Consider the following 25,580-nt stretch of genomic DNA (forward strand, 5'->3'; position numbering starts at 1 on the left):
AGAAGAAGAAGAAGAAGAAGAAGAAGAAGAAGAAGAAGAAGAAGAAGGGGCTATGAAACCGGAGGAGTGACAGTGGACTTCAGAGCTTAGTGGGAAGAATGGGGGATGGAGATGGTCAAATACATTCTATGCAGACATAATATTCTCAAAAATTATTAACTAAAAATGAATTTAAAATGTTTTGATTTTCAGTAGTCATTCTAGTTGGTAATTGTTCATTTAACCTTAGCTTACTTGATTCTAAGATACTTTTGCCAAAATTGTAAATTGTATGTGTGTGTGTGTGTGTGTGTGTGTGTGTGTGTGTGTGTGTATGTGTATGTGTGAGAATGAGATAGAGAGAGCTAACTCTAAAAAGTAGTTTCTGAGGGTCGGGATGGCTCTAAAGGTGCAGTTTCCAGCACCCACATGGTGGCTCACAACCACCCGAAACTCACTCCTTGCACCTGTGATGGTGATGGTAGGTTCACAACAGAGCCAGAACCATGTGCGAAAGAAAGTGAAAACCTGTGGTAGGATGGGGACTCAAGAGACGGACAAGGGCTGGAGATAGAGCTGAGGTGCCTGGGGTACATAACACTTTAGGCTTTACTTTTACACACAATAAAAGGGTACAGTTTCACAAAATAAACATAGCTAATTCTTTAAGAATTAAAGAACATAGCTATTCTTTAAGAATATTAAGTACAAAATTGTCAGTACATGCTTTTTTGGAGTGCATATATTGTAAAAGATTCTTCCTAGGTTTATATGGACAGTGTAGAAATATACTGTTTAAGCACACCTTTACTTCATGGCAATTAAATAAAGTAGCAATACATCTTAACACATACATAAAATGTAATACACATGGGCTTAGGAGCTCCTGGTGGTTTCTGGTTTTGAGTCAGGGTTTCATGTAGTCCAGGCTATTTTTGACTACATGGCTTATATGTAGGTGAATTTCTGATCCTCCTGCCCACCTCCCAAGTGCAGTGGTGTTATAGGTGTGTGCTGCCATGCCCAGTTTTATGTGGTACTGGAGACTGAACCCACTGCACTAGGAAACTAGGCAAGCACTCTACCCACCAAGCTCCAGCTCCAGCTTTCTCAGACCTATTTTAATAACGACACCAAGTCAGAACAGTGAGATACCTATGCATATGAAAGACAGAGTAATAACAAACCTCTAAGTTCATTAAAAAACAAACATGTTGTTAAAGTGAATGAAATTGTGGTACATTTACACAATGGAATACTATTCAGCAATTAAAAACAAGGAAACCATGAAATTTGCAGGCAAATGGTGGGATCTAGAAAAGATCATCCTGAGTGAGGTAACCCAGAAGCAGAAAGACACACATGGTATATACTCACTTTTAAGTGGGTACTAGACCTATAAGATAGGATAAACATACTAAAATCTGTACACCCAAGGAAGCTAATCAAGAAGGAGGACCCTATGTAAGAGATCAATCCTCACTCAGAAAGACAAATGGGATGGACATTGGAAGTAGGAGAAAACAAGTAACAGGACAGGAGACTATCACAGAGAGCCTCTGAAAGACTCTACCTAGCAGTGTATCAAAGCAGATGCTGAGACTCGTAACCAAACCTTCGGCAGAGTGCAGGGAATCATATGAAAGAAGGGGGAGTTAGTATGACCTAGAAAGGACAGGAGCTCCACAACGACCAAATATATCAGGGCACACGGGTCTTTCATGAGACTGTTTCTCCAACCAAGGACCATATACGGATATAACCTAGAACCCCTGCTCGGATGTAGGCCATGGTAGCTCAGCATCCAAGTGGGTTCCCCAGTAAGGGGAACAGGGACTATTTCTGACATGAACTCAATGGCTGGCTCTTTGACCTACCCCCCCCCACTCCCAAGGGAGGAGCAGCCTTGTTAGGCCACAGAGGAGGACATTGCAGCCAGTACTGATGAGACCTGATATGCTAGGGTCAGATGGAAGGGGAGGTGGACCTCCCCTAGCAGTGTACTTGGAAAGGGGCAGGGAGGAGATGAGGGAGGGAGGGTGGAATTGGGAGGGAATGAGGGAGGAGGCTACGGCTGGGATACAAAGTAAATAACCTGTGATTAATATAAAAAAATAAAAATTATAAAAAAAAGAGAAAATCCCAAATTGTTTGATTTTTACCAATGAAGACTCAGGAGCCAGATGCTGGGGAAAAAATCTGCTAGCTCAGAGTGACAGAGAAAGCTGAGTAGGTGACCTTCCTACTCAGCTCACATTCCAGAGGAAAAAGCCCAAAGCCTGCTAGCTCATGAGGGAAAGGCCTGCAAGCTCACCTGACAGCCCAGGAGGAAAAGGCCAAAAGCTAAAGGCCAAGTTGCTGAAGAGCTCCTTCTTGTCCAAGTTGTCTTAATAAATACCCTTCAACTCAGTGTCCCTCCTTTCTGTTTACTCCCTGTCTCTGTTTTTTTTGCTTGACTCTTGACCTAGTATAAACTTTATTAAATCTTGTGTACAGGAAGCTCTTGGATTAGAGGTGTGTGTTAGGGCTGAACCATACTGAACGAAAGACAGGTTTTTACAGTTCACAATCTCAGGGTTCACAATGGGATCAAATAACTTGCAACACAAACAAACAAACAAACAAACCCAAACCAACCCAACCCTACCCAAACCAAACCAAAAAATAAATAAAAATAAAATAAAATAAAAAAACAGGACTACTTTTAGAATGGACCTAAAAACCATCTGTAGTAGTTTTTATCTGGGCAAGAAGCAGACTTTTGTTTGGAATGATTGCTTGCTACTCCTATTTTCTCCTCAATGCTTTCTTGCAGGCATACCTTCTCTGGACTGTGTCCCTGTATCTGAACACTGTGCAACTTCACTGATAGGAAAAATTTACATATAACTGTTTACCATATTCCGGGAAAAGGCTAACCAAGCAGAGAATCCTCATTTGTATGAAAATAAGCCACATTTATGTTTGTCATTCATTTATTTAAAAGTAACGTTTCTAAGAATTTTACTTTTGTGTGTAGTATGTATCATGAGATGGCAATTTTCAAAAAGATCACTTCCTGATATTCTTAACAGGTTGTGATTTGACTTAACTCTACTTAGCACATGTTTGTTAAAGATATTTTCTCTGTATGAAGCACTGTGCTAGATGCCACAGGTTTACAAAAGACTTAGTTCTTAGCTTTCAGAGTGGTGCACACCTTTGATCCCAGCATTTGAAAGGCAGGTAGATCTCTGAGTTCAAGGCCAGCCAGGACACAGTGACATACGTCTCAAAAACAAAAACAAAACAAGAGAAAAACACCAACAATAAACAGCTCACACCACAACAAAGATGTAAGGTGCAAGGGGGGATGGCTGGGACAGGTTTCCTCAAAGAGACAGTGTTTGAAATCTAACTCCAAGAGATGGACAGCAGCACTCCTGGGGAGAAGGCCAGATGACATCTCTTCATTGCCTAAGTATGGGTGTGTAGGGATAACTTCGGAATGCACCTGAACTTGACTCTATTCTGAATGAAAGACATGGAAGGCTTGTGAGCAAGACAGCTTCTCAGTGAGTGCTTTTCAATAGCCTTCTGGGTACCCAGGATGCGGACGTGAACAGACGAGCGTCCACACATTCAGAAGCATACTGTCTAGGGAGTGGATTCTCACAGCGGCATCTTAGCAGTGGAATTGGTCTCAGCATATGGTGGAATAGGGAAAAGGTAGAAAAATGTAATCAGTTAGGAAGTCATTTTAAAGATCTGCAGGAGAAGTGACAGATGCCTGAACTTAGAGAAGCAGGGTCTTATTTCTGAGACACTGCAGCCATACAAAGTGGACCACGCCACTGAACAGGGATGTCACAGTTTTACTATGTATAGTTCCCTAACTGGCTCTGAACTCATGATCTTTCTGCCTCCCCCTCCTGACTGCTGAGATTACAGGGGTGTGCACCATTTCAAGCTTATTTATTTATTTAGTGTGTATTTATGTGTGTATGAATGTAAAACACACATAAAAGCTTTTAATACAGAAGTGCAGAGGTAAATGTATTTAATCATTTGACCCTGCTCCTTTTTAAATTGTAAATTAAAAAATTGTAAATTAATTGTAAATTTTTAAAGATTTATTTATTTATTTATTTATTTATTTATTTATTTAATGTATATGAGTGTTCTATCTGCATTTATGCCTGCATGCTAGAAGACAGAATCAGTTCACATTATAGATGGTTGTGAGCCACCACGTGGTTACCAGGAATTGAACTCAGGACTTCTGGAAGAGCAGACACTTTTCCTAACTGCTTAGCCATCTCTCTAGCCCTTGACCCTGCTCTTTATTGTTTTTTAAGGATTTGTGTCTGTCTAATACTTCTTCCACTAGACACTTGAGTTCAAGTCTAATTTTAGTTTAGAACAATACTATACATATATAGAAAAAATACCTTTACATCCAGTTCTTCAGATTTAAGAGCAGAGGAAACCAAAGCTGCATAGATCTGTGCAAGGTGATGAAGTGTCTTTTCTGTAAGATGGTACCTAAGAAGAATGATGTTATGTTTACTGAATAGACATTTAGTTTCAGGCATGTCCCACCTCTCCTTGCACTTACTCTCCCCTCTCTGGAACAGACACTCCCACCTCCTGTCTTTAACCAAGCTATTAAATCTGGGGAGGCAGAGGATGTGTATGGAAGAGGATGAGGGGTGAGGAGGGAAACCTGACCCACTCCATTCTTATCACCAGGGATGACTGTAGGAACTAAAGTTAGACACAAAGACTACCCCATCTCTGGGTCAAAGTAGCAGGACCTTACCACCTTTCATGGGCACTATTCCCCTTTCGATAGTATGGACCAGGTCAGAGGTCAGTGTTGGCCTGTGAGTGGATACTTCTACCTTTACCTGCTCTTTTTACATATTCTAAGCAACAGTGAGGAGAGTGCCGTCTTATTACTAAGGACTCCACGGCGAGTATTGTTATGTGTAGGCATTTCTTGGCTTTGTCTTGCGTGTTAGCTTCTTCCTCTGTTCTTCTTCCTTCTTACACTGTTCCTGGGGTGATGTGAACCAATGTCTCCTTGTTCCAGACAGGGAACCAGTAAGGAAACCACCAAAGTCCAGCTGGGGGCACCATGTGTTTTACTGTGGTTACATACTGTGGGTGAGGGGTTACTCAGAGGAACAGAAACGACTCAAGGACAGCTGCATCACCCAAGCCCACCCCAACATGGGTGACAGCTCAGAAAGCTGGAAACCGGGAGCTTCCTTCACCCACTCTCCTGTGAGTAACCCAGCAAACCCTGGCTCACCAAGCTGGCTGCGGTGGTGTCCCTACTTGGTCATTGGTTCCCTGTCCAGGTGAGTAAACATGTTTGCCTCTCCCCATGAACGGTATCACACAGCACCCAGACCAATTAGTCCCGCAGAGTAATAGTTTAATAGAGTAACTTACTGTGCCCAGGCTGTTCTTACAAACAATATGAGTTCTGCTGAACATTTTCTTAACTTCTGAGCATCAGAACCCCCGACTCATGCTAAACTTGGTCATGTGTCTCTAATAAGCTTCCTGGCAGGATAAAGGTTTTTAAGTGTTGCCACAACTAGTTGCTGAGAAAATTAAGTACTCTGTGTGCAAACTAGGAAAAGACTCTTGGAAGCTTCCTCAGGGCTTTGTCCAATGAATTTCTTTTCTTGCTAATTTTGCATTATAGGTTGTTAACTTAGACTGTAATAAATCATAGCCGCAAGTACAACTATATGATGCCTCTTTCCGGCAAACATCAAACCAAAAGGTTCTCAAAGGCTGCTGATGCTCTTCCTTATACAGGAACTATCGGCCTGAATAACTATAATAATTCAAACCATTTCTTCTGCATTTTCTTTCATTTGGTCAGCTTATTGAGATATTACTTAAAGGTTTCAATTATCTAATAATACAGAACTATGAATCTTGGAATTCTGAAAATTATATTTATGACATATAATTAATAAATGATCACACTGCATATTCTGATAAAAATAAAGATATCTAAGAATATTACATGACAGGGTTCTTCTGGTATTCTCTGCTGTATTTCAACTGAACCACAAAACTATATAAAAACAGCAATCTAAAAACAACCTTAGAAAACTTCCAAATAAGTAATTTATCTAAAAAGCTGCAACCTTTGGATGAGGCTTACAATGATTTATAAGGAGGCAGGAAGCCTAAAGTATTTCATAGGCCTTATTCACCTTCAAAGTGATGGTGTTAGAGCATGAACCACAGCTCTTAACTCTGTAGCTAAGGTGGAAAGGGATAGCTATGTTAAATAACTTGCTGGGGCTGTTTGCTAATAGAAAAGAAGTTAAGATCCAAGGTTTTTAACTCTTAGATACCAGTCTGTATCTGTCCTCGCAAGATAGCAATTATACAGAAAGAGTTTGGTAAACTACTAAATAAGAGGAGTGTAAAAAAATTGTCCCCCCATCATAAAAAAAGAGCAAGGTGGTGGTGATGGTGCATGCCTTTAATCCCAGCACTCAGGAAGCAGAGGCAGTAATTAAAAAAACAAAACAAAACAAAAAAACCCTATCTTGAAAAATCAAAAACACAAAAGCAAAACAAACAAATAAAAAAAGTAAAATGTCAGGAAATCACAGGCAATGTCAAATATATATGTATATGTCAAATATGTACATATATACATATACATACACACACATACATTACATACATACATACATACATACTGGTTTTTCGACACAAGGTTTCTCTGTATGGCCTTGGCTGTCTTGGGCTTGCTTTGTAGACCAGGCTGGCTTTACACTCAGAGATCCACCTGCTTCTGTTCCCTAAGTGCTGGAATTAAAGGCGTGCACCACTACATCTGGTAATGTCAAATATATTGATACCTTCTTTAACAACCAATTTAAAGAACATGTAAAGCCTGCTTTGTGTTGTGGGATGTGGACTGATTCAGACTGTCCACAGCAGCAGGCTATTTGCCTCATGTGGGCTCCGCGTGGGGCTCTTTGCCGGCTGCGGATGGTTTAATTCTGAGGACTCTGAGCAGGAATAGAGGCCAGAGCCCGGAAAGAGAAGGGGACCAGCAAGAAGAAGGCTGATGGCGCTCTCTTCTGCCGCTTCTGCTGCTGTTGATGCAGTCGGATGAGAAGTTGGAGACTCCTAAAATGCAGATTGGACTTGCCTCAAGGAACCTGCCAACCCTAACCAGCAGGAAGCAGCTAAGAGAACTCTGCCTTCTCCCCACTAATCCTTTCTCCTACCTGGTGTTGGGGTGTTGGAAGGGACTGGGGTGGAGAAGAGAGAAAGAGGCATTAGAAACCCAAATAAAATAGTTTTAAAAAGGGTGTAACAACTGTGAGGTGGGATGTAGAACCGCAGGGATAAAAGTGAGTCAAACTGGTTGGTGATTTGGTAGGAAAGATGACTCACTCAGTGAACAACTTCTGAACACCATCAGAAGGAAGTAGTGCTCTTATGCTTTAGAACAGGTGCTCCAAAGAGTCAAGACAGAAGAGAAGAAGCAAAGCTGTTCACAGGAGGGAAAGGTGTGCATGAGGGAGTTCTCAGAAAAGATGGAGTAGAAAACACAGTACCTAGGGACAAGTCCTAAACAACTGAGTGCAGTTTCACTATAGGAAACAGTTGAGGAAGTAGAGGAGAAATTGGTGAAAGTAAACAGCACATGGCTAACCTGGAAGGCAGTGAAGAAGCAGCCTGCAGACACAGATGGGTCCTACTCCCAGCTCCTCACACATATGGGCCAGGTTTCTATTGTACTCTGTAGTGGCTGGTCTGGAACTTGCTGTGTAGACCAAAGAGGCCTTGCTTGCTTTTGTCTGGGATTAAAGGTGTTCACTACTGAGCCCTGCTTAGAGCCAGAAATCAACATCGCAAGTGTCATTTCTCAGGTGCTGTTCTGTAATTGGCCTGGAACTTGCCAACTAGGCTGGGCTGGCTAGCCAATGAGCACCAAGGATCCATCTGTTTTTGCCTCCCCAACACCAGGATTAGAATGTGCACCACCAGGCATTGGTGGCGTACTCCTTTACTCCCAGCACTCGGGAGGCAGAGGCAGGAGGATCTATGTGAGCTCAAGGCCAGCCTGGTCTACAGAGAGAGTTTCAGGAGAGCCAAGGCTGCAAGAGAAACCCTGTCTCATAAAACAACAAAGCAAAACAAAATGCACACCACCAGGCCTAAATTTTCCTCTTCAACATGGGCTCTGGGATTTGAACTGAAGCCTTCAGGTTCAAATTCACATCCTTGTGCCAAGCACTTTTCTGACTGAATTATCTTCCCAGGCCCTCAGTAAAAGCTTTTCATAAGAGTAGAATAATCAGAGCTTGGTTTTAGGGGCATCAACTGAGTATATGACACACCACTTAAAGGAACATTAAGAATTATCTGGAGATAGAAAATGTGTAGTGTAAACAGTCCACATGAAATAGTGAGGACTAAGCTAAGGTAATATAAATGCAGGATAAATGAATAGAAGGCAATGTAAAAAAATTGCTAATGCATGGATAAGAAGAAATGCAGGTTTGGAGGGGATAGAGGATATGTAGTCAGTTAATATCTGAACATGTTAACTTTGAGAGTTGGAGGAATATGAGGGTGGAAATATTAAATAAAGAATTAGAGATTTAGTGGGGCATGGTGGCATATACCTTTAGTCCCAGCACTCAGGAGGCAGAGATAGGCAGATCTCTGTGTTTGAGGCCAGTCTGGTCTACAGATTGAGTTCCAGGACAGCCAGGGCTACACAGAGAAAGTTTGCCTTGAAAAACCACCCCCCTGCACAAAAAAAAAAAAAAAAAAAAAAAACCTTAAGAGATTTATGCCAGGAATCCCCAAGAGACTTGCAGCTGCAGAAAGAAATGTAATTATATACCAAGAGATACCGATGAAATGTAATTATATACCAATAGATACTGATGACAGCTGCAGCATGCAAAGTGTATAATGAATAGGACAGAAGAGAGAGGACTCATGAGAAATATATTTAGAGAGTAACACAAAGAAGATATAAAGACAGGAAAAGTACTTAGAAAAGGGCACAATCAAAGATGTTGGAGGGCCATGGAACTGGAGAGTTTGGAGTGACATACCACTGGCAACAGCCTTCACTTCAGAGCAGTGAAGATAAAAGTGTTGTTGACGCTCTTGAGACAGTGACCTCCACAAACAAAGACTGGTACAGAGGCAGGGAGAAAAGCCAGCTGGCAGAGGGCAAAGGAGAAACTTTTATTATGCTTATCAGTAAAGGAAAGGAGAGATACTGTGATGACTCAAGCCGTTGTCTGGACATGGTGTTTTCCAGGGTTTTGGTTAAGAACCTCAAGGACATAAGGACAGAAAGAAGTTACGTATTTGGTGTATTAACATGATTTTAGATGTAGTTTCAGAATGATTTATCTTTTAGCAAAGAAACCCAGGATTACAATGAAATAAAGCACTTGAAATAACAACTCTTAATGAGATGAGAGCAGGAGGAGATGATCCAAACAGAATGTCCAGGACAATGTTTGTGCCCAGACTCATGCCTCCATCCCTAGAACCCTCACTAAAAGTGCACGAGACGAGTAAGTGGGACTTGACAAGAACATTCGTGCATAGAGGACTGACTACGAAGACTATGAACATGACTTTAGATGAAGAAATGTTTACCTACTCTGAATTTAATGTTTCCTTGGAATAAAGTATTATCCAACAACAGCTATACTGGAATGACAATGCCATTAATCTCATAATGATATTGTCTGATGCCTTCTCATAATGTAATTCTTCTAAGTCCTATAATAAAGAAAATGAAAAGATACGTTAGGTTGACTATTGTTAAAAACATCAGTAGTCCATGGCACATAAATGATAATATAAGAGTCATGGGTATGGTTTCCAGTTTCATGTAAAATTAAAATCACACAACAACGGGGAGCTACCGTAGACATAAAACGTAACTGATGACAGTGCTAACAGGGAGCTTCATGAGTCTTCCACAGCCCCAAGTATGAATAAAGTGGCTTAGTCAGTGCTCCTGTGCTGGGGCAGTTCTTTGTGAACTAGGATCTGGTACTCCAAGGCAACAGACAGTACATTTTGGGGGTGGGAGGTTGGTTTTTCGAGACAGGGTTTCTCCGTATAGCCCTGATTGTCCTGGACTTTGTAAACTAGGCTGGCCCTAACTTACAGCAATCTTCCTGCCTCTGTCTCCCTGAGTGCTGGAATCATAGGCGTGCGCCACTTCGCCCAGCTTAGAAAAGACATTTTAAAACCTATAGAATAACATGTTGATGGTGCAACTGGAAAAAGCTTGCCATGCAAGCATGGTGGCCTCAGCTCAAGCCCTGGAGCCCTGCACTGCACACTTGAAAGGGCAGGCTTAGTAAACTTCCTGGGCCCCTCAATGTCCGGATCCTCTTTTCCTTTAAAATAGCATTTAGAAAAAGTGTGCAGTTCAAGACATGTCCTTCTTCTAACACTAGTTTTATGGCTGTGGGTTAAGACAAGTCAACAAATAATTAAGAACTTTAAATGTTCAAGGACACACAGTCTCTTTAAAGATCCAGGACTTAAACTTTTTCATTAGGTCACTCTTTTTTTTTTTTTGAGATGTGTAGCCCTGGCTATTCCAGACTTGTTTTGTAGATCAGTCTGCCCTCTAACTCACAGAAATCTGCCTGCCTCTGCCTCTCTGAGTGTTGGGTTTGAAGGTGTGTACCACCATGCCTGGCTTATATCATTCTTATATTGTAATTTTTGCTCATCAAATTAGACTGCATCTCACCACATTTACCAATAATTTATATTCTGTATTATCAAACCTGATTTCTGAACTCCATTTCTTTGAAACTTCAATCAAACAAGAATATTCCAAAAATGTATACATCTTATGTCCCAAAGTCTGCATTTTAAGGGACCTGTGAGTCCGTGAGTCTCACAGTTGTATAGGTAATGTGCCAGCTGGATAGTAGTGTTACAGGTGAGGAGGCAGGTCCAAATTCTGGGTATTTTTGGAGATTCTTTTTCTGTCTCTGTCTCTGCCTCTCTCTTTAAAAAAACAATCTGAAGCAATCCCTATTTGCCTTAGAGGAAATTCTGCATTTGTTACCATCAATTAATATACTTTCTTGGGACTGGAAAGATGGCTCAGCAAGTAAGATCAATTACTACTCTTATAGAGAGTGTAGATTCATTCAGTTCCCAGAACTCAGATTCTTCAGATTATAATTGTCAGTAATTCCAACTACAGGGGATCCAATGCCCTCTGGCTCCTTGAGCACCTGTGACCACGTGGTGCACATAAACACACATGTACACATAAAGTAAAAAAACAAAAACAAAGAACAAACTATCCAGCTTATGTGAAGGAGGGTGGTGGTTTTTGGTTTTCTTTGTCTCACTTTATTTCATAGCTGATGATCACACTCAGGCCTTTGTGTACACTAAAGGTTTTTTTTTTTTTTTCTTCTCATGGTTACTGTGGCTTTTATTTTGTATGTAGAAACATTGGGGGTCTGACCTGTGGCCACCCTAGAGATTACACTGGAGTCACGAGGACTCCAGACACTAGCTGGGAAGTGAGGTGACAGGAACAATGATTTGGACCAATCACATGACTACAAAGCTGGGGTTTCCAGCAGGGCTCCAGGTAGTCAGGCATGACTTCTAAGGAAGTGGTGACATGGAAAGGACAAGCATTAGCTGGCCTTGATGACATCAGGGACAAGGAGGATGGAAGTAGCTGGTGGCTCCAGGGATCTGCAGCCCACACTTTACTGTTCCTGAAGGACCTGCCAGCAAAGTTGGTCTTGCTGCCCCGCTCTTCCTCAGTCTTAAGGAGCTGGTTATACTTGGCCAGGCGCTCAGATTGGCGAGAGGCACCCGTCTTCATCTGCCCAGGGCAGAGCCCCACCACCAGATCAGTGATAAAAGTGTCCTCCGTGTCCCCAGAGCGAAGGGACACCATGACACCCCAGCCACTGGACTGGGCCAGCTTACACGGCTGAAGAGATTTGGTCACAGAGCCGATCTGGTTCACTTTGAGCAGGAGGCCGTTGCAGGACTTCCCACCCACAGTCTTGGCCATGTGCTTAGGGCTGGTCACTGTGAGATCCCCCTCCCTGCCCGCCTGCAATAGCTGTGAAATTCTGCCACATTTCCCAGTCTTCCTGGTCAAAGGGGTCTTCGATGGACACCTGAAGATTCTTTATTTACTTTCTCTTCTTATTTGTTTTGAGGTAGGATCTTGTTACATGTAACTCAGCTTTCCTCAATCTTGCAATCGTCCTGTCTCAAATGCCAGGACTGCAGACATACAAGACCATGCTTGTCCTGTCTTTATCTGCTTTAAGTATGTTAAGTTGTAGATGGCACCCAGGAAGACTGGTAGTCATTTTTCATGGTGATAAGTTAGCACTGTGCCCATTAGAAAAATTTAGAAGAAATCACAGATTACAGTTAAGCTCCATATAGAAAAGAAATTACATAGTTGTATGTATTTTAATATATCTTATTAATACAGGATAATTCTATGCCTTTGAACAACTCATTACCTATTCCTTCCTGCTAATCGCTCCCGGGTCCACTTCGCACCCGAGCCTTTGTTTTCTATTGCATACTGTTACCTGCACGACTACAGCAGTGTGTTCATCAACTGTCACCACTACATAGAGCTCTGTACTTCCAAAGAGTTTCAGTGATGCGCAGCAGCACCTCTCCACTAGTGTGATGTCATAGCTGCAAAAGACAGATCTTCAGTGAAAACAGGCCATGGCCAAGGATGCGCGTCAGAGCGCCACGCTGTTCTCCTGAATACTGAGTTTTGTGAATTAGTTTCTGAACGTTAAATTATATGAATTGCTGTTTTCTTTCATAATTCAAGTTACTCTTTAAATTTTGGGAGGATTGGGAGAGAATGAGGGAGGGGGCTACGGCTGGGATAGAAAGCAAATAACCTGTGATTAATATAAAAAACAAATTAATTAAAAAGCGTATATACACTCAATTTATAATGCTATATTACACTAAACCTTTGTTTATTTCTGAAACCTAAAAAAATTTTTTGGGAGGAAAATTGTGATTTATTTAGTATATAAGAGAAACTAGAAACCTTTCTCCTCTCCTCTATACCTGCTCACTTGGAAAGGCTCTGGTGCATTTTCTACTGGCTTCTATCTTGAGTTGTGCTAATCTCTTTTTAAATCTTTATTTATTTATTAAGATTTATTTTTATTTCTCATGTATAAGAATACGTGTGTTCATTCAGAACTTCTTCGTCCTGTTTTCCATGTAGTTTTTAAGCAAAAATTCTCATTCTTAATATCATAAATGGCTCAAATACTTGAACATGTAATTCACAGAAAAATAACTCATAAAGATGTTTTTATGTACTGGTAACAAGAGAAATTTAAGTAAAATGTAAAATTAAATTTCATTTTGTTCATAAAACTAGTAAATATTATAAAAAGATATTATTTAATAGCTATAGGTTAGGGATTAAAAATATAAATTGATATACTCTTCAGAAAGCAGTTCTTATATATTCTAATCTTGGATCAGAAAGACGAGATATAACACATAAAGCACAACATTTCACTTACTGGAACAACACATGAAAGACCAACACCTAAAAGCAGTGGCTTACTTAGACTCCAGCAGCCGGAGTATTTCTGGAGTATTAAGAAGTCCTTCAGATGCAAAAAATACATATGGAATCAGAATTTCCAAGAGAAACCCACCAAATGGATCCAGCACGATGTTTCCTAAGCAAGAGAATTACAAATGCTTACTTTTTCTTCTGCCATACCTTTCTCTTTTTTATTAAACAGTAGTAATGCAGGTGCATGTTTAAGAAGTTACAGAAACACAATGTTTACTTTATAAGTAGCAATCGGAACAAAGAAAAGTATCTCTTTAAACAGGACAGTTCTACTCTAACGCAGAGTAGGATGCTGGCTTGTCTTACTCTTCAGAGCTGTGTCTGGAAGAATGACTTTAAAGGCCAGGAAAGGTATATTTAACTGTTGGCAGTGCTTGGACCAGCAAGAGTGTCCCACGTGGTTGTACTCCACAACCAGAGAGAAGCTGCTCCAGGGGAAATCTGCTCCGATACTGTGATTATGTACAATCACACAGGAACGTGTCCTGGAGACAAAAGCAGGCCAAGACAATAGAATTACACTGTGCCATCCCTTAGCTGGAGCAGTAAAAGATGGCTTCCTGTGCTCTCCTGACCTCTGCCTATTCAACTGGGAAAACACTGGCACATTTTCTACTCATTTTTTTCTGACTGTGTTAATCTCATTTTATCTTTCTTTTGTTGTTGTCTTGTTTTGTTTTTGTTTCTTGAGACAGAGTCTCTCTTATGTAGTCCTGGCTGTCTGGAACTTGCTATGTAAATTAGGCTGACCTCAAACTCAGAGCTCTGCCTGTCTCTGCCTCCAGAGTGCTGGGATTAATCTTTCTCTTTGATGATCATACTTAAAAAAAAAAACAAAAAACAAAAACTAGAACATATACTATTTCATATGCTCATATCCCAAATATAACTGATTTTATTTTCTGAGTACCATCAATAATAGATATCAACTTAAAAAAATCTGCCTCATCTCACCAAAGTCAAGTTTTAATTTTGAGAATCTGCATATGGGGGTATTTTCAGACAACTGCCAGAGGGAATTGTTTCTTCTCAATGGGCTTTATAAGCATTTACAAACCAAAAACAATGGACAGTAGTGTGAGTGTTGCCTTCTCATCATCTTCCTATAATAAAGACCTGCTGTCATCAAACCTGCTACTACTCCATTCTCTCCTGACAGTGTGGAACTTAAAAGTGTTTATGTCTAGCTTTTGTGAGCTTCTACTTCATATTTTTTAATTATTTGGATCCCAATATTAGAAATAATTTCTATGTGAAATAAAGCAAGATAAAGGCATTTAAAAACACAATGCTAGGTCTGTTATTAGCAGGCACTCCTGAGAAAGAAAGGAGGTGTGACAAGCCAAGAAACTGAAGAAAAACATGGTTGTTTTTAAAGGTTTGTCTTCCTTCCTTCCTTCCTTCCTTCCTTCCTTCCTTCCTTCCTTCCTTCCTTCCTTTCTTCCTTCCTTCCTTCCTTCTTTCCTCCCTGCTACCTGACAGAGTTTCTCTGTATAGCCCTGGCTGTCCTGGAATTGTTCTTTAGTTCAGGCTAGGCTTGAACTCAGAGATCCACCTGCCTTGACTCCCAGGTGCTGGGGTTAAAGGCATGTACCACCCACTGATGGTTGTAGTTCTATTTTAACAACAATGATGATAATTTTAGTATATTAAAATAAGATTGAACTAAACCCCTGGATGCTAATTATATTAAACATTCAAGGCTCTGTTGAGAGCTAAAGTGCTCTGTGTAAGGCAGTTTTCATGAGGAGAGTAAAGTTGTGGAGATCAGATTTTTCTTAACTGAACTCTGAGAACAATCACCTTTCTAGGTATTAGGGATCAAGCCTGACTCCTGGACTGTGATCTACATACAGCACAAACACCAGGAAGAATTCCCCCTTTCCTATGGACCTATACTTATATTAAAAAATACTTTACCCATTGAAAACACCAGTAGTTTCCAGAAAATCTTTTCTCTCATTTGAATGTAAAACAGTCATTGTTAAACCTGTTTGGGAAAAAAGGGAGTTTTCTTTCAACAAGATTTTTCTTTTTCAGTTTTGTTCATAATTTTTTTCTACCATCACAAATTTCACTCTCATTAAAATGAACTAAAAATCTGTAAACAAAAAAATTATGTGAAATATGATTTTCCAGATTATATTTCTAAGTCTAGTTTATCAGAAAGCTTAAAACGTAAGCAATATTTCCGGTATATATACACAGAGATCATGTCAATTTAAAATTTTTATGCCACACAAAAGTGGTCAAATATTTAATTTAAAAATAGCCATATGAAACACTCACTAGTTGTGAATTTAATCCTATTTTGCCACAAATCATAGGAGACTATCTTTTTCTCTAGCCAAAAATGTAAGCATGTAACAAAATCAACAAGGGTGTGTGTTTCAATGTGGTATGTGAACATGCGTGTGTATGCATTTGCTGACTCTCTATAAAAACCAGATCTAATGTGTACCAGTCAGTCATAATTTTAATTAATTAAGCAATTTAACAATCAATCAATCAATCAATTAATTTTGTTTTTTTGAGACAGGGTTTCTCTGTCTTGACAGCCTTGGCTGTCCTAGACTCACTTTGTAGACCAGGCTGGCCTCGAACTCACAGAGATCCGCCTGCCATTGCCTCCCTGAGTGCTGGGATTACAGGTATGTGCCACCATGCCCAGCTCATAATTTTTAATTTTAATTTCTTACTAGTGTTTATAAACAAAATATAAATTTCAAACACTGAATCCTTACATTAGTTGGCATAATTAACATATAGAATATAAAGAAAAATTAAACCAAGTCTAAATTAGTTCTGTAATCTGTTCTTCTGTCAGTTGTAAATTCCCAGCTATGCAATAATGTCACAGCAATGGTAAGCATGATGTATAATAGTTCTTGAAAACACAAGCTTTGGTAGCAGTAAGGATGAGTACTATTTTCTTATTTAGTTCATAAGGTGGTTCATCTAAAGTCTAATTAAGCTTGATCCCGAAAACAAGTTCATGACATGATAGTGCCTTTCTAGATCTTTAAACATGTGGAAAATAAAACCAGATTTTTTTTTTTCCTATCATAAGCTAGAAAAAAGACCTAGTTAGCTCCCGGCTGAGGATAGTTGTCAGTCTGAAAGACTCAAGACATTTCCAGTTTGTATAGTAAAGCCTGTTTTATATCATTTATTTCTTTTATGTGCACTGATTGGTGTTTGCCTGCATGTCTGTCTGTGTATGGGTGCTGGATTCCCTGGAACTAGAGTTACAGACAGTTGTGAGCTGCCATGTGTGTGCTGACAATAAACTGAAGGGCGGCCAGTGCTCTTAACCGCTGGCTACCCCTCCAGCCCCATATTCAAGGTTTTTATGTTAGCAGACAATGCTGAAATGAACACAAGTACCAAAAGCAACTAGGAGGTCAGCCTAAAGCCCAGATAAGGGCTGTGACCGTCATCATCTTAAATTGCATTGAAGGAGGAGGTGTTTCAGGAAGCGGTCTAGGTGTCTTTCCTTTGTACAGGGACTTCCTCACCTCCACAGCCCATGCTAATGTTACGCAGCACTTGCCTGACTTATTATTTAGTGTGTATGTGTAGACCAGAAGACAACTGTCAGGAGCTGGTTCTCTCCTTCCATCATGTAGGTAGGAGTAAATTCACCCACACACATACACACACGGAAAGAAAAATATGAGAGGGCTATAGAGGGAGCAAAGACTTGAGGGAGAAAGTTGCATTTCAGTTTGAGTACAAGAGAGACTGCATGTAAGCAGTGGTTCCAAAGCTCCAGGAGAAAGGGCTGACAGAGGAGTTCTCAGTGGGCAGAGCTGGAGCATACACTGAACTGAGAACACTGGGTTAGAGTCTAACTCAGTTACTGCCTATAAGATCTATGCTACATAACCTTTATGAAGTTTTTCTTTGCTTATAAAACTGAGTTGTAAGCAAGCAGCATCAATGTAGCAACTAGGAAGCAGTCTACAAAACACATCGATTCTTAATAAAAATACATATAAGTACATTATAGATATATAGATATAAGTACAGTATTGTCCACATTGATTTAAAAATCGTCCATTAAATACTAATGAAAGTTTGAGCAACTGTAGAATCAAACCATTGGAAAAAGCCCACTGAGTCCTAGATTTTGAGAAGACAAATTTATAATATTTTAATGTCAATGCCAGTTAGGTGAATACATTTCTGTAACAAAACATTTACTAAATAAAGCATAAGTTAAATGCCCCTACCTTCTATTTTCTTAAGGGTTTTAACAAGCAAATGCTTTTCTCCATCTGAGTCCATTCTTATTATCACCAGTACCTAGTCAAAAATAAGAATTCCATATATATTGATGAATTATTATTCTTCGCTTATGTTTTTATGTGTGTGTGTGTGTATGTGTGTGTGTGTGTGTGATGCTAGAGATTAAACCTAGTGCTCTGCACTGGAGTGTATCCCCAGATGGATTGTTCTTTTTCACAGTTTTGCTACAGTGATAAAACTAATTTAAAAGCAAATTTAATGGGTCGGATAAAAATAATGGCAATGAGGGTAGAGATGCCAGGTGGTAGCCTGTGATCCCAGCATTCGGGATGCTTGGGCAGGAGAAGCTGGAGGTCAAGGGCAGCCTCTACTGAAAGACAAGAGAACCTTGTCTTAAAAGCAAAAAGAGAACACCCAGGTTACAAAGTAAACAATCTGTTCTAAATTCTGGTAACATCAATGTCAATGAGGGAAGTGTTCTGAGGCAGTTTTAGCATTTCTGTCTACAACATCTGTGCACAAACCGTCTCAGCCTGTTTTGTTTTTGTTAATTCCAACCCCCATAAGTCTGACATCATAGGCAAAAGGCAGTAACTGCTGCATTCTCCTACTCATCATGCAGTTTCTTTTCTGGAAAGGAGCAGTCAATCAGGCTCAGTGGTAAATTTCTCACTTATTAATTTAATGACATATGAAAGTCATTCAAGAAACTATAAGTTGAGGATAAGAGAGTTACAGCATGGAAAAGAAGAATGCCTGTATAAGTTTATGTTCAGATCTGGTGTGACCACTTGTAATGGCTTTCTGCTAGATTAGTTTAAAGGGGTTCTTTGCCTTAAAACTTTATTAATTCAGCTTTCATATAATGATGTAAGGTGGGTGAGAAAATAATTTCTAATACAAGCCAAGACAGAGTATTTTTTACATTATTGTGTCAGATGAGATTTTGGTTCACTACCCGAAAAAATAAATTATTGCAGTTGTAGTATGATGCAAATCTCCATGCTCTTATTCAAATCCCGGGTGTGGAGAACCAACCCAAGCACCGGCTTACAACAGAAATTAAAGCATTTAAATTTGAAGGCAGTGAGTAATGACACAACTCCCCCTTTCTCTGGGCCTGAGACTGTTATCTTACTTAAAGACAAAACTGTCAAAGGCCAAACTTAGCCTATTTTATAACCTCCAAGTTAAATGCATAAAGTCACATTACACCCCCTTCTTTAAACAATTACTTTATCTGTTCTATCCCATACTCAACCTTTATTTGTTGTTGATTCTGCAACCTGCTTAGTATCTGACACTGTAATTCTTGGATCTTATAGTTGGTTTTAGGCCTTTTTTTCTTTATAAACTGTAAAATTTTCAGCTGTCTCCAAATGTTATCCAAATAGGAGTCTAACATGCTTTTGTAGATATCTTTTGCATTCGACAAATATCCTGTTAAAGAAAAATATTAAGTCTTTTAATGTTTTTGAGTATAATTCCATGGCAAAAACCACTAAGAAAAAAATCTTTTTGTGTTTTGGTTTTTGAGACAGGGTCTCACTATGTAGCTCTGACTGTCCTGGAGCTCCCTATATAAACCAGGCTGGACTCAAATTCATAGAGATCCTCCTGCCTTTGCCTCTGCCTGCTTAATGCTGGGATTAAACGCAGGCACCACCATGCTTGGCTAGGAAATAAATCTTAACTATCAGTTAATAGATCTAGAGAAATGCCTCAGTGGTTAAAAGCACTGGCTGCTCTTCCAGAGGACTGGGGTTTAGTTCCCAGCACCTACATGACAGATAACAACTGTCTGTAACTTTAGTTCTAGAAGATCTGATGCCCTCTTCTGGTCTCTACAGGCAATGCAAAACACCCAAACAGGAAAAAACAACAAAATAAACAAAATATAAACAAAAAATGATTAACATTTCATTTAGTCCTATTCTGATTTAATAAAATATATTGATGTTTTAATTTAAATGTATATCCAATACATATGGTTACAGTAAACACTATTACAAACTGTACATGCGTATAGAATATTTTGTGACATTTTGCTACATGTGCATGCTGGGTATATTCTTTTTTTTTTTGAGGCAGGGTACCAGTGTGTGGCCTGGAATTTGTCATGTAGACCATGCTTGTCTCAAATTCACAGAGATTCACCCGCCTTTGCCTCTCAAATACTCAGATTAACCAGTATAATACAGTTTATATCAGGTTAAACATGTTCCTCTTCAAACATACAATGTCTTTAAAATTGAGTGAAGCTAAAAACCAATATCATATGTCTCTTTTTAAGTTACATAACATTAATTTACTTGTACATATCTCTATACTTTGAATATATCCTATTCTCACTTACTTCCTGCTTATTGACTATTAATTCACTCTTCCTGTAAACCTATGAACCTTCACTTACATGGAATTCCTTTTGAAATATTGCCACATTGGAGTTTCCTTCGTATTTAACTTATGCAACTTTGTACTTAAATTTTGTTTTTTTATAAATGTACATGGCAACCTCGTTAGAATATAAACTCAGGGTAAAAAATGGTATTTATTAATAATTAATTTGTGCATCTGCTAAAACATTGAGGTCTAAATCATGCACATGAGCAGGGAAGACTGTTCTGCAGGATGGTCTCAAATTCCAGGACTCCTGTTAGCTTCCCCCAAAGCCAGCATGTAAAACCTGCATCCTGAGTTGTACAATTAAAGGTGTGAACCATCATGTCCAGCAAAGATGTATCTATTTTTTACTTGTATGTATGTGTGTGCGTGTATTTGTACCATGTGAAGGTTACAGGTTACCTAGAACCTGGAGTGAAGGTTCCAGGTTACCTGAACCATGTGACAAGACAGTGTTGATCAGTGTAATATGAGAGAAAGCTACATAATTTTTTTTTGAGACAGGGTTTTTCTGACAGCCTTGACTGATGTGGACTCACTTTGTAACCAGGCTGGCCTCTAACTCACAGAGTTCTGCCTTCCTCTGCCTCTCCCAGCTACACAATTTATGAAGAGCTATTATCTTTTTCGGAAAAGTAAGTTATTCCAGATGGAATATTCAATAAGAAAAAAAGCAAGAAATAAAAATTTCTCTACCAACCTAATGCTGTATCCAAGCTGCACGTTAAAAGGGCATCTCTAATTGTTACCAGGAGATGTAAGAGAGCAGCATACTTGAATGTCATTTCTCTGCCATCATTTTTACCTATACAAGCAAAAGCATAATTAACACATTAGAGTTTTAGAATATGTATCAGATTTGTTCAACAATAACAGCTAACATCTAGAGAGTGCTTACTATTGCTAGGCTGTGTATAAGCAGGTTACTTCATGGACTCTAACAATCTTCTCAGGATTACTGTGGTCCTCATTTATAGAAGAGGACACAGCTTTAGTGATGAGAAGTGATGCTCAAGATAGCAATAACTCAGACAGCTAACTGAAGAGCTCATCCCCTAATGTAGGGAATATTAAATTAAGTTTACTTTTGCAGGAAAAAAAAACCTCTAACCAAGAGGAAAATTAAATTAGTAACTAACTTGTAAAATATATATATTTTTTTGAGCAGGGTTTTTCTGTAGTGTATCCTTGGCTGTCTTGGACTCACTTTGAAGACCAGGTTGGCCTCAAAATCACAGAGATACACCTGCCTCTGTCTCCTGAGTGCTGGGATTTTAAAGGTGTGTCACCTCCATACCTGGTGTAACTTGCCAATTTTTTAAAAAAATATTTATTATGTATACAATGTTATGTTTGCATGTACACCTGCACGCCAGAAGGGGGCACCAGATTTCATTATAGGGCAACCATGTGGTTGCTGGGAATTGAACTCATAACCTCTGAGCAGCCAGTGCTCTTAACCTCTGAGCCATCTCTCCAGCGTGCCAATTTTTAAAGCTAGAACTAGACATTTGTAAATGAAGAAATACTTTGAAATGGAGATAGTATCTGAAAATGTTAGCTCAGCTCAGAGATTAAGACTCACACGAAAGAGTTATTCACAGGAACAAGCCAATTGCCTACTTGACGTGTTCTATGCACTTCCAGAACTCTGGACTCTTGTGCATGTGCAAGTGTGTGATGAGGAGAAGGCACGCATATGCTGTACATATGTGCGGAGGTCAGAAGACAACTTACAAGAGTCTGTCTCTCCTTCTACCATGTGGGTTCAAACTCTGGCCATCAGGCTTGGCAGCAAGTGCCTTTATCTGCTAGGCCACCTTGCTGGTCCTATTTTACTTTATTTTTGTTGTTATTGTTTTGTTACAGGGTCTTACTATGTAACCTTGGATGGTCTCAAATGGAGAGATTCCCCTGCATCTGCATCCTGAGTTGTACAATTAAAGGTGTGAACCATCATGTCCAGCAAAGATGTATCTATTTTTTACTTGTGTGTGTGTGTGTGTCTGTACCACGTGAAGGTTACAGGTTACCTAGAAGCTGGAGTTTCAGGAGTATGAACCAGCATGTGATAAGTGAACCGAGGTCCTCTGTGAGAGGAGGAAATAGTCTCAACACAGCTGAGCTGTCTCTCTAGCCCACCTATTTTATTTTTTGAAGAAGCTGCAAAATTTTAATATGTATAATTTATGAACTGAGAAAGCTGACTTTCCTAGCACACGAGGTCCAGATAACATGTAGCAAGCGCAGCGCACTGGTTCACCTCTAAGCACAAGACAGAGTACATGGCACGCCGCCCAGCACTCAAAAACAAATGGGACAGGCACACTGAAGAAGACGGCCACTCAACGCACGGCAAAGTTCTATTAGTGGGTCCTGGCCCGAACTACAGGCAGCTACGAACTGCAAAGTGCATGCCACGGCAGGGACAGAAATAACTCAAAGGGAAGTTCTCAGTCCATGGTCTGAGCAGTGGGAAAGGGGGCTCATATGAATAAAGAGTAGCCTTGTCTTAACATTTTTTTCCTGTTCTCTCCTTTCCCAGAACCACAATGTTGGAGGTCAGCAAGGAAAATAGTAATTACTAGAAATGGCTATCTGTCAGGTGCCTAACACCCTTCTGAACACGCAGAAAACAGTTATAGTGAGCTTCAGCAAATTCTGAAAACTCTAGTATCTTTGATTTAGGTTTGCAGATTATTCTCATTATGGATTGTATTTCCTGTCTCTTTGTATGTCTGGTAATATGACTTTACACTAGAGATCAGTTTTATGTTATTGGGTGCTGGGTATTTTTGTGTTTGTATATATCTTATGTTTCATTGTAGGATGCAGTGAAGTTCACTGGAAATAGTTTATCCTTTGGATCTTGCTTTCACAATTTTGTTTGGGCAGGGCCAGAGCAGGGCCAAGCACTGGCTCCAGTGTGAATGGTTACAAGGTTAACTTTGTTTTTTGCAATGGGGATCTATTAAATAACACAGGCCAATTAGGAGATTCACTGAGAATCTTCTGGGCTTGGCCTAGATACAGGTACTACATGCTAAATTACAGTTACGGTTTCTTCTGGGTCTGAGGTCTGCATTGCTATAGTTATCTACTAGTATATATCCTTTGGGTAGCATTTGAATCTGATTTGTACTCACCTTGGTGAATAGCATCATTTATTATTTTTTCTTGTTCCTTTAGGAAGAATCTTGTTTGGTCAAAAATGACAGTGGCAAATTTCCAATTAGCAGCAGGGTAAGTACAGAGGCAAGCAAGCTTTTCCAAGACAGGAGTGGCTGCCGCTTCCAGGAGACTGTATGCTTGGCACTGGGTGTCTGGGAAATAACAGCACTGAAATCAATGCTTGCAAAAGGAACGGTGTGCTGCTTTTGACACCCTTACATCATCCTGAGGGTGAGAGAGCAGAGAGAGTTCTCACTATAACCGTTCCTCACTGTAACTCACTATAACTGTTTTCTGCGTGTTCAGAAGGGTGTTAGGCACCTGACAGACAGCCTTTTCCAGTAATTACTGTTGTCATTGCAGACTTCTAACACTGTGGTTCTGGGAAAGGAGAGAACAGGAGAGATCACTAATAACACATTTCCCAAACACGGACGAAGAGACTGAGGACTCCTGCAGTTCACTCTTTTTACATGAGTGTAGGGAAATGGCTTCAGTTTTTTGTTTGTTTACTTGTTTACTTTCCGAAGCAGGATTTCTCTGTGTAGCCTTGGCTGTCCTGGACTCACTTTGTAGACCAGACTGGACTCTAACTCATAGAGATCCGCCTGCCTCTGCCTCTCAGGCACTGGGATTAAAGGCATGTGCCACCACACCTGGCATGGTTTCAGTTTTACTGAAGACAGAAATAACAATTAGGCTGGAGCAAGGCAATGGGAAAAAGACAGGGGCAGCGTACATGGCGCTCCAAGTATGGAAGTAATTTGATGGTAGAAACGGAATTAAGAAGTTTCTGAGGGCTGGAGAGATGGCTCAGTGGTTAAGAGTACTGTCTGTCCTTCCTAAAGGACCCTGGTTCAATTCCCAGCACTTACATGGCAGCTCACAACTGTCTATACTGCCAATTCCGAGGGATCTGACACCTTCAGACTAATGCACGTAAAATAAAATTAGATAAATTATTTTTTTAAAAAAAGAAGTTTCTGAAACAAGTAAAAACAATTACTCAGAAAATAAGGTATGTTCTAGAAATCTGGGAGAGGACTTCTGAATCAAGTAGAAAAGAAAGCATCCTGCATACCTGATGCTTGAATCTCGATAACATCATCTGCTCTTTCCTCTGGAGCTTTATTATTAGAAACAACAGGACTTTCTTCTTGAAGAGTCAAAGAACATTTTTCTTTATCTTTTTCTTTTTCTTTATCTTGAATTTCTAGCAAAAACATCAAATTGTTCAGGAGAAATGATGTTTTATTTTAATACTGTATTCAAAATTGTAGTTGTTAAATATCTTAACACACTGAGATTAAGTTAAATGAATTATCCAGATCAGTGGACCTAACACTGTGCTGAGCAGCGAGGAGGATGACAGAGATGGAATAAACTCTGGCATCCGGTCAGAATCTCCTGCAGCTCCAACGGCAGCCCTAGCTCCCTCACATGTGACCTATGGCCGAGGATGCCTACCTTCAATACAGAGACCAAACACCAGTCCCAGCTCCTGACACATGAAAGACGACAGCATTCTACCTCACCCCTTCCAGAGTTTTCTGTCTATTTCCACCTTTCTTCTTTGTTCCAAGCCTTCTAATGTTCCTATTTTTTTTTCCGGGTATACTAACTTTTACTCCTCAATCTTCAATTCACTCATTTTCTACAGGAAGTGTTATGTAACTACCTACCTTGCTTCCAGGCCAAAAAAAAAAAAAAAAAAAAAAATCCCTCCTTTAATATGCAATTTAGTACCTGATACAGTGTTTAAATAAATGTTGGATTTTTTCTTTTCTAGGTATTATAGAAAATTTATATATGCATAGAGACAGCTATTTTTAACTAAATACTAATGTCACCCACCAATAATATGATTATAAGACACTTCTATGTGAGGTTAAAAGTATGATAATAGAATGGGACATGGTGATTTTTTTGCCTATAATCCCAGCACTTGGAAGGCTAAGGCAGGAGGATCACAAATTCAAGGCCAGGCAGGCTTGATTTGAGAGACAAGTGGGCTTGGTAACAATACCCAAGTGAGACAGCAACCCCACTCAGTCCTCCTCTAAGCTCAACCGGAGACTCTCAGCAGGAAGGAGCCAAGACATTAGAGGCTGGGAATACTTCT

The 25,580-nt window shown here is 39.8% G+C and overlaps 1 protein-coding gene across 1 annotated transcript in view; it reads right to left on the minus strand.

The window, feature by feature from the left end:
* Nucleotides 1-25,580, minus strand: part of Shoc1 (shortage in chiasmata 1) — a 74,870-nt gene that overhangs the window by 8,301 nt on the left and 40,989 nt on the right. The window contains exons 13-23 of the mRNA XM_055611611.1: nucleotides 24,540-24,650; nucleotides 23,434-23,610; nucleotides 20,988-21,092; nucleotides 19,146-19,324; nucleotides 17,869-17,941; nucleotides 15,554-15,623; nucleotides 13,940-14,118; nucleotides 13,619-13,736; nucleotides 12,600-12,711; nucleotides 9,647-9,768; nucleotides 4,410-4,503 (exon numbers count right to left, since the gene is read on the minus strand). Coding sequence (XP_055467586.1) covers nucleotides 4,410-4,503; nucleotides 9,647-9,768; nucleotides 12,600-12,711; nucleotides 13,619-13,736; nucleotides 13,940-14,118; nucleotides 15,554-15,623; nucleotides 17,869-17,941; nucleotides 19,146-19,324; nucleotides 20,988-21,092; nucleotides 23,434-23,610; nucleotides 24,540-24,650 — 1,340 coding nt within the window. The remainder of the gene's footprint in view (nucleotides 1-4,409; nucleotides 4,504-9,646; nucleotides 9,769-12,599; nucleotides 12,712-13,618; nucleotides 13,737-13,939; nucleotides 14,119-15,553; nucleotides 15,624-17,868; nucleotides 17,942-19,145; nucleotides 19,325-20,987; nucleotides 21,093-23,433; nucleotides 23,611-24,539; nucleotides 24,651-25,580) is intronic.

Source organism: Psammomys obesus, unplaced genomic scaffold (genome assembly GCF_907164565.1).
Source record: "Psammomys obesus unplaced genomic scaffold, mPsaObe1.curated_primary_1811, whole genome shotgun sequence".
In the NCBI taxonomy this organism is placed as follows: Eukaryota; Metazoa; Chordata; class Mammalia; order Rodentia; family Muridae; genus Psammomys; species Psammomys obesus.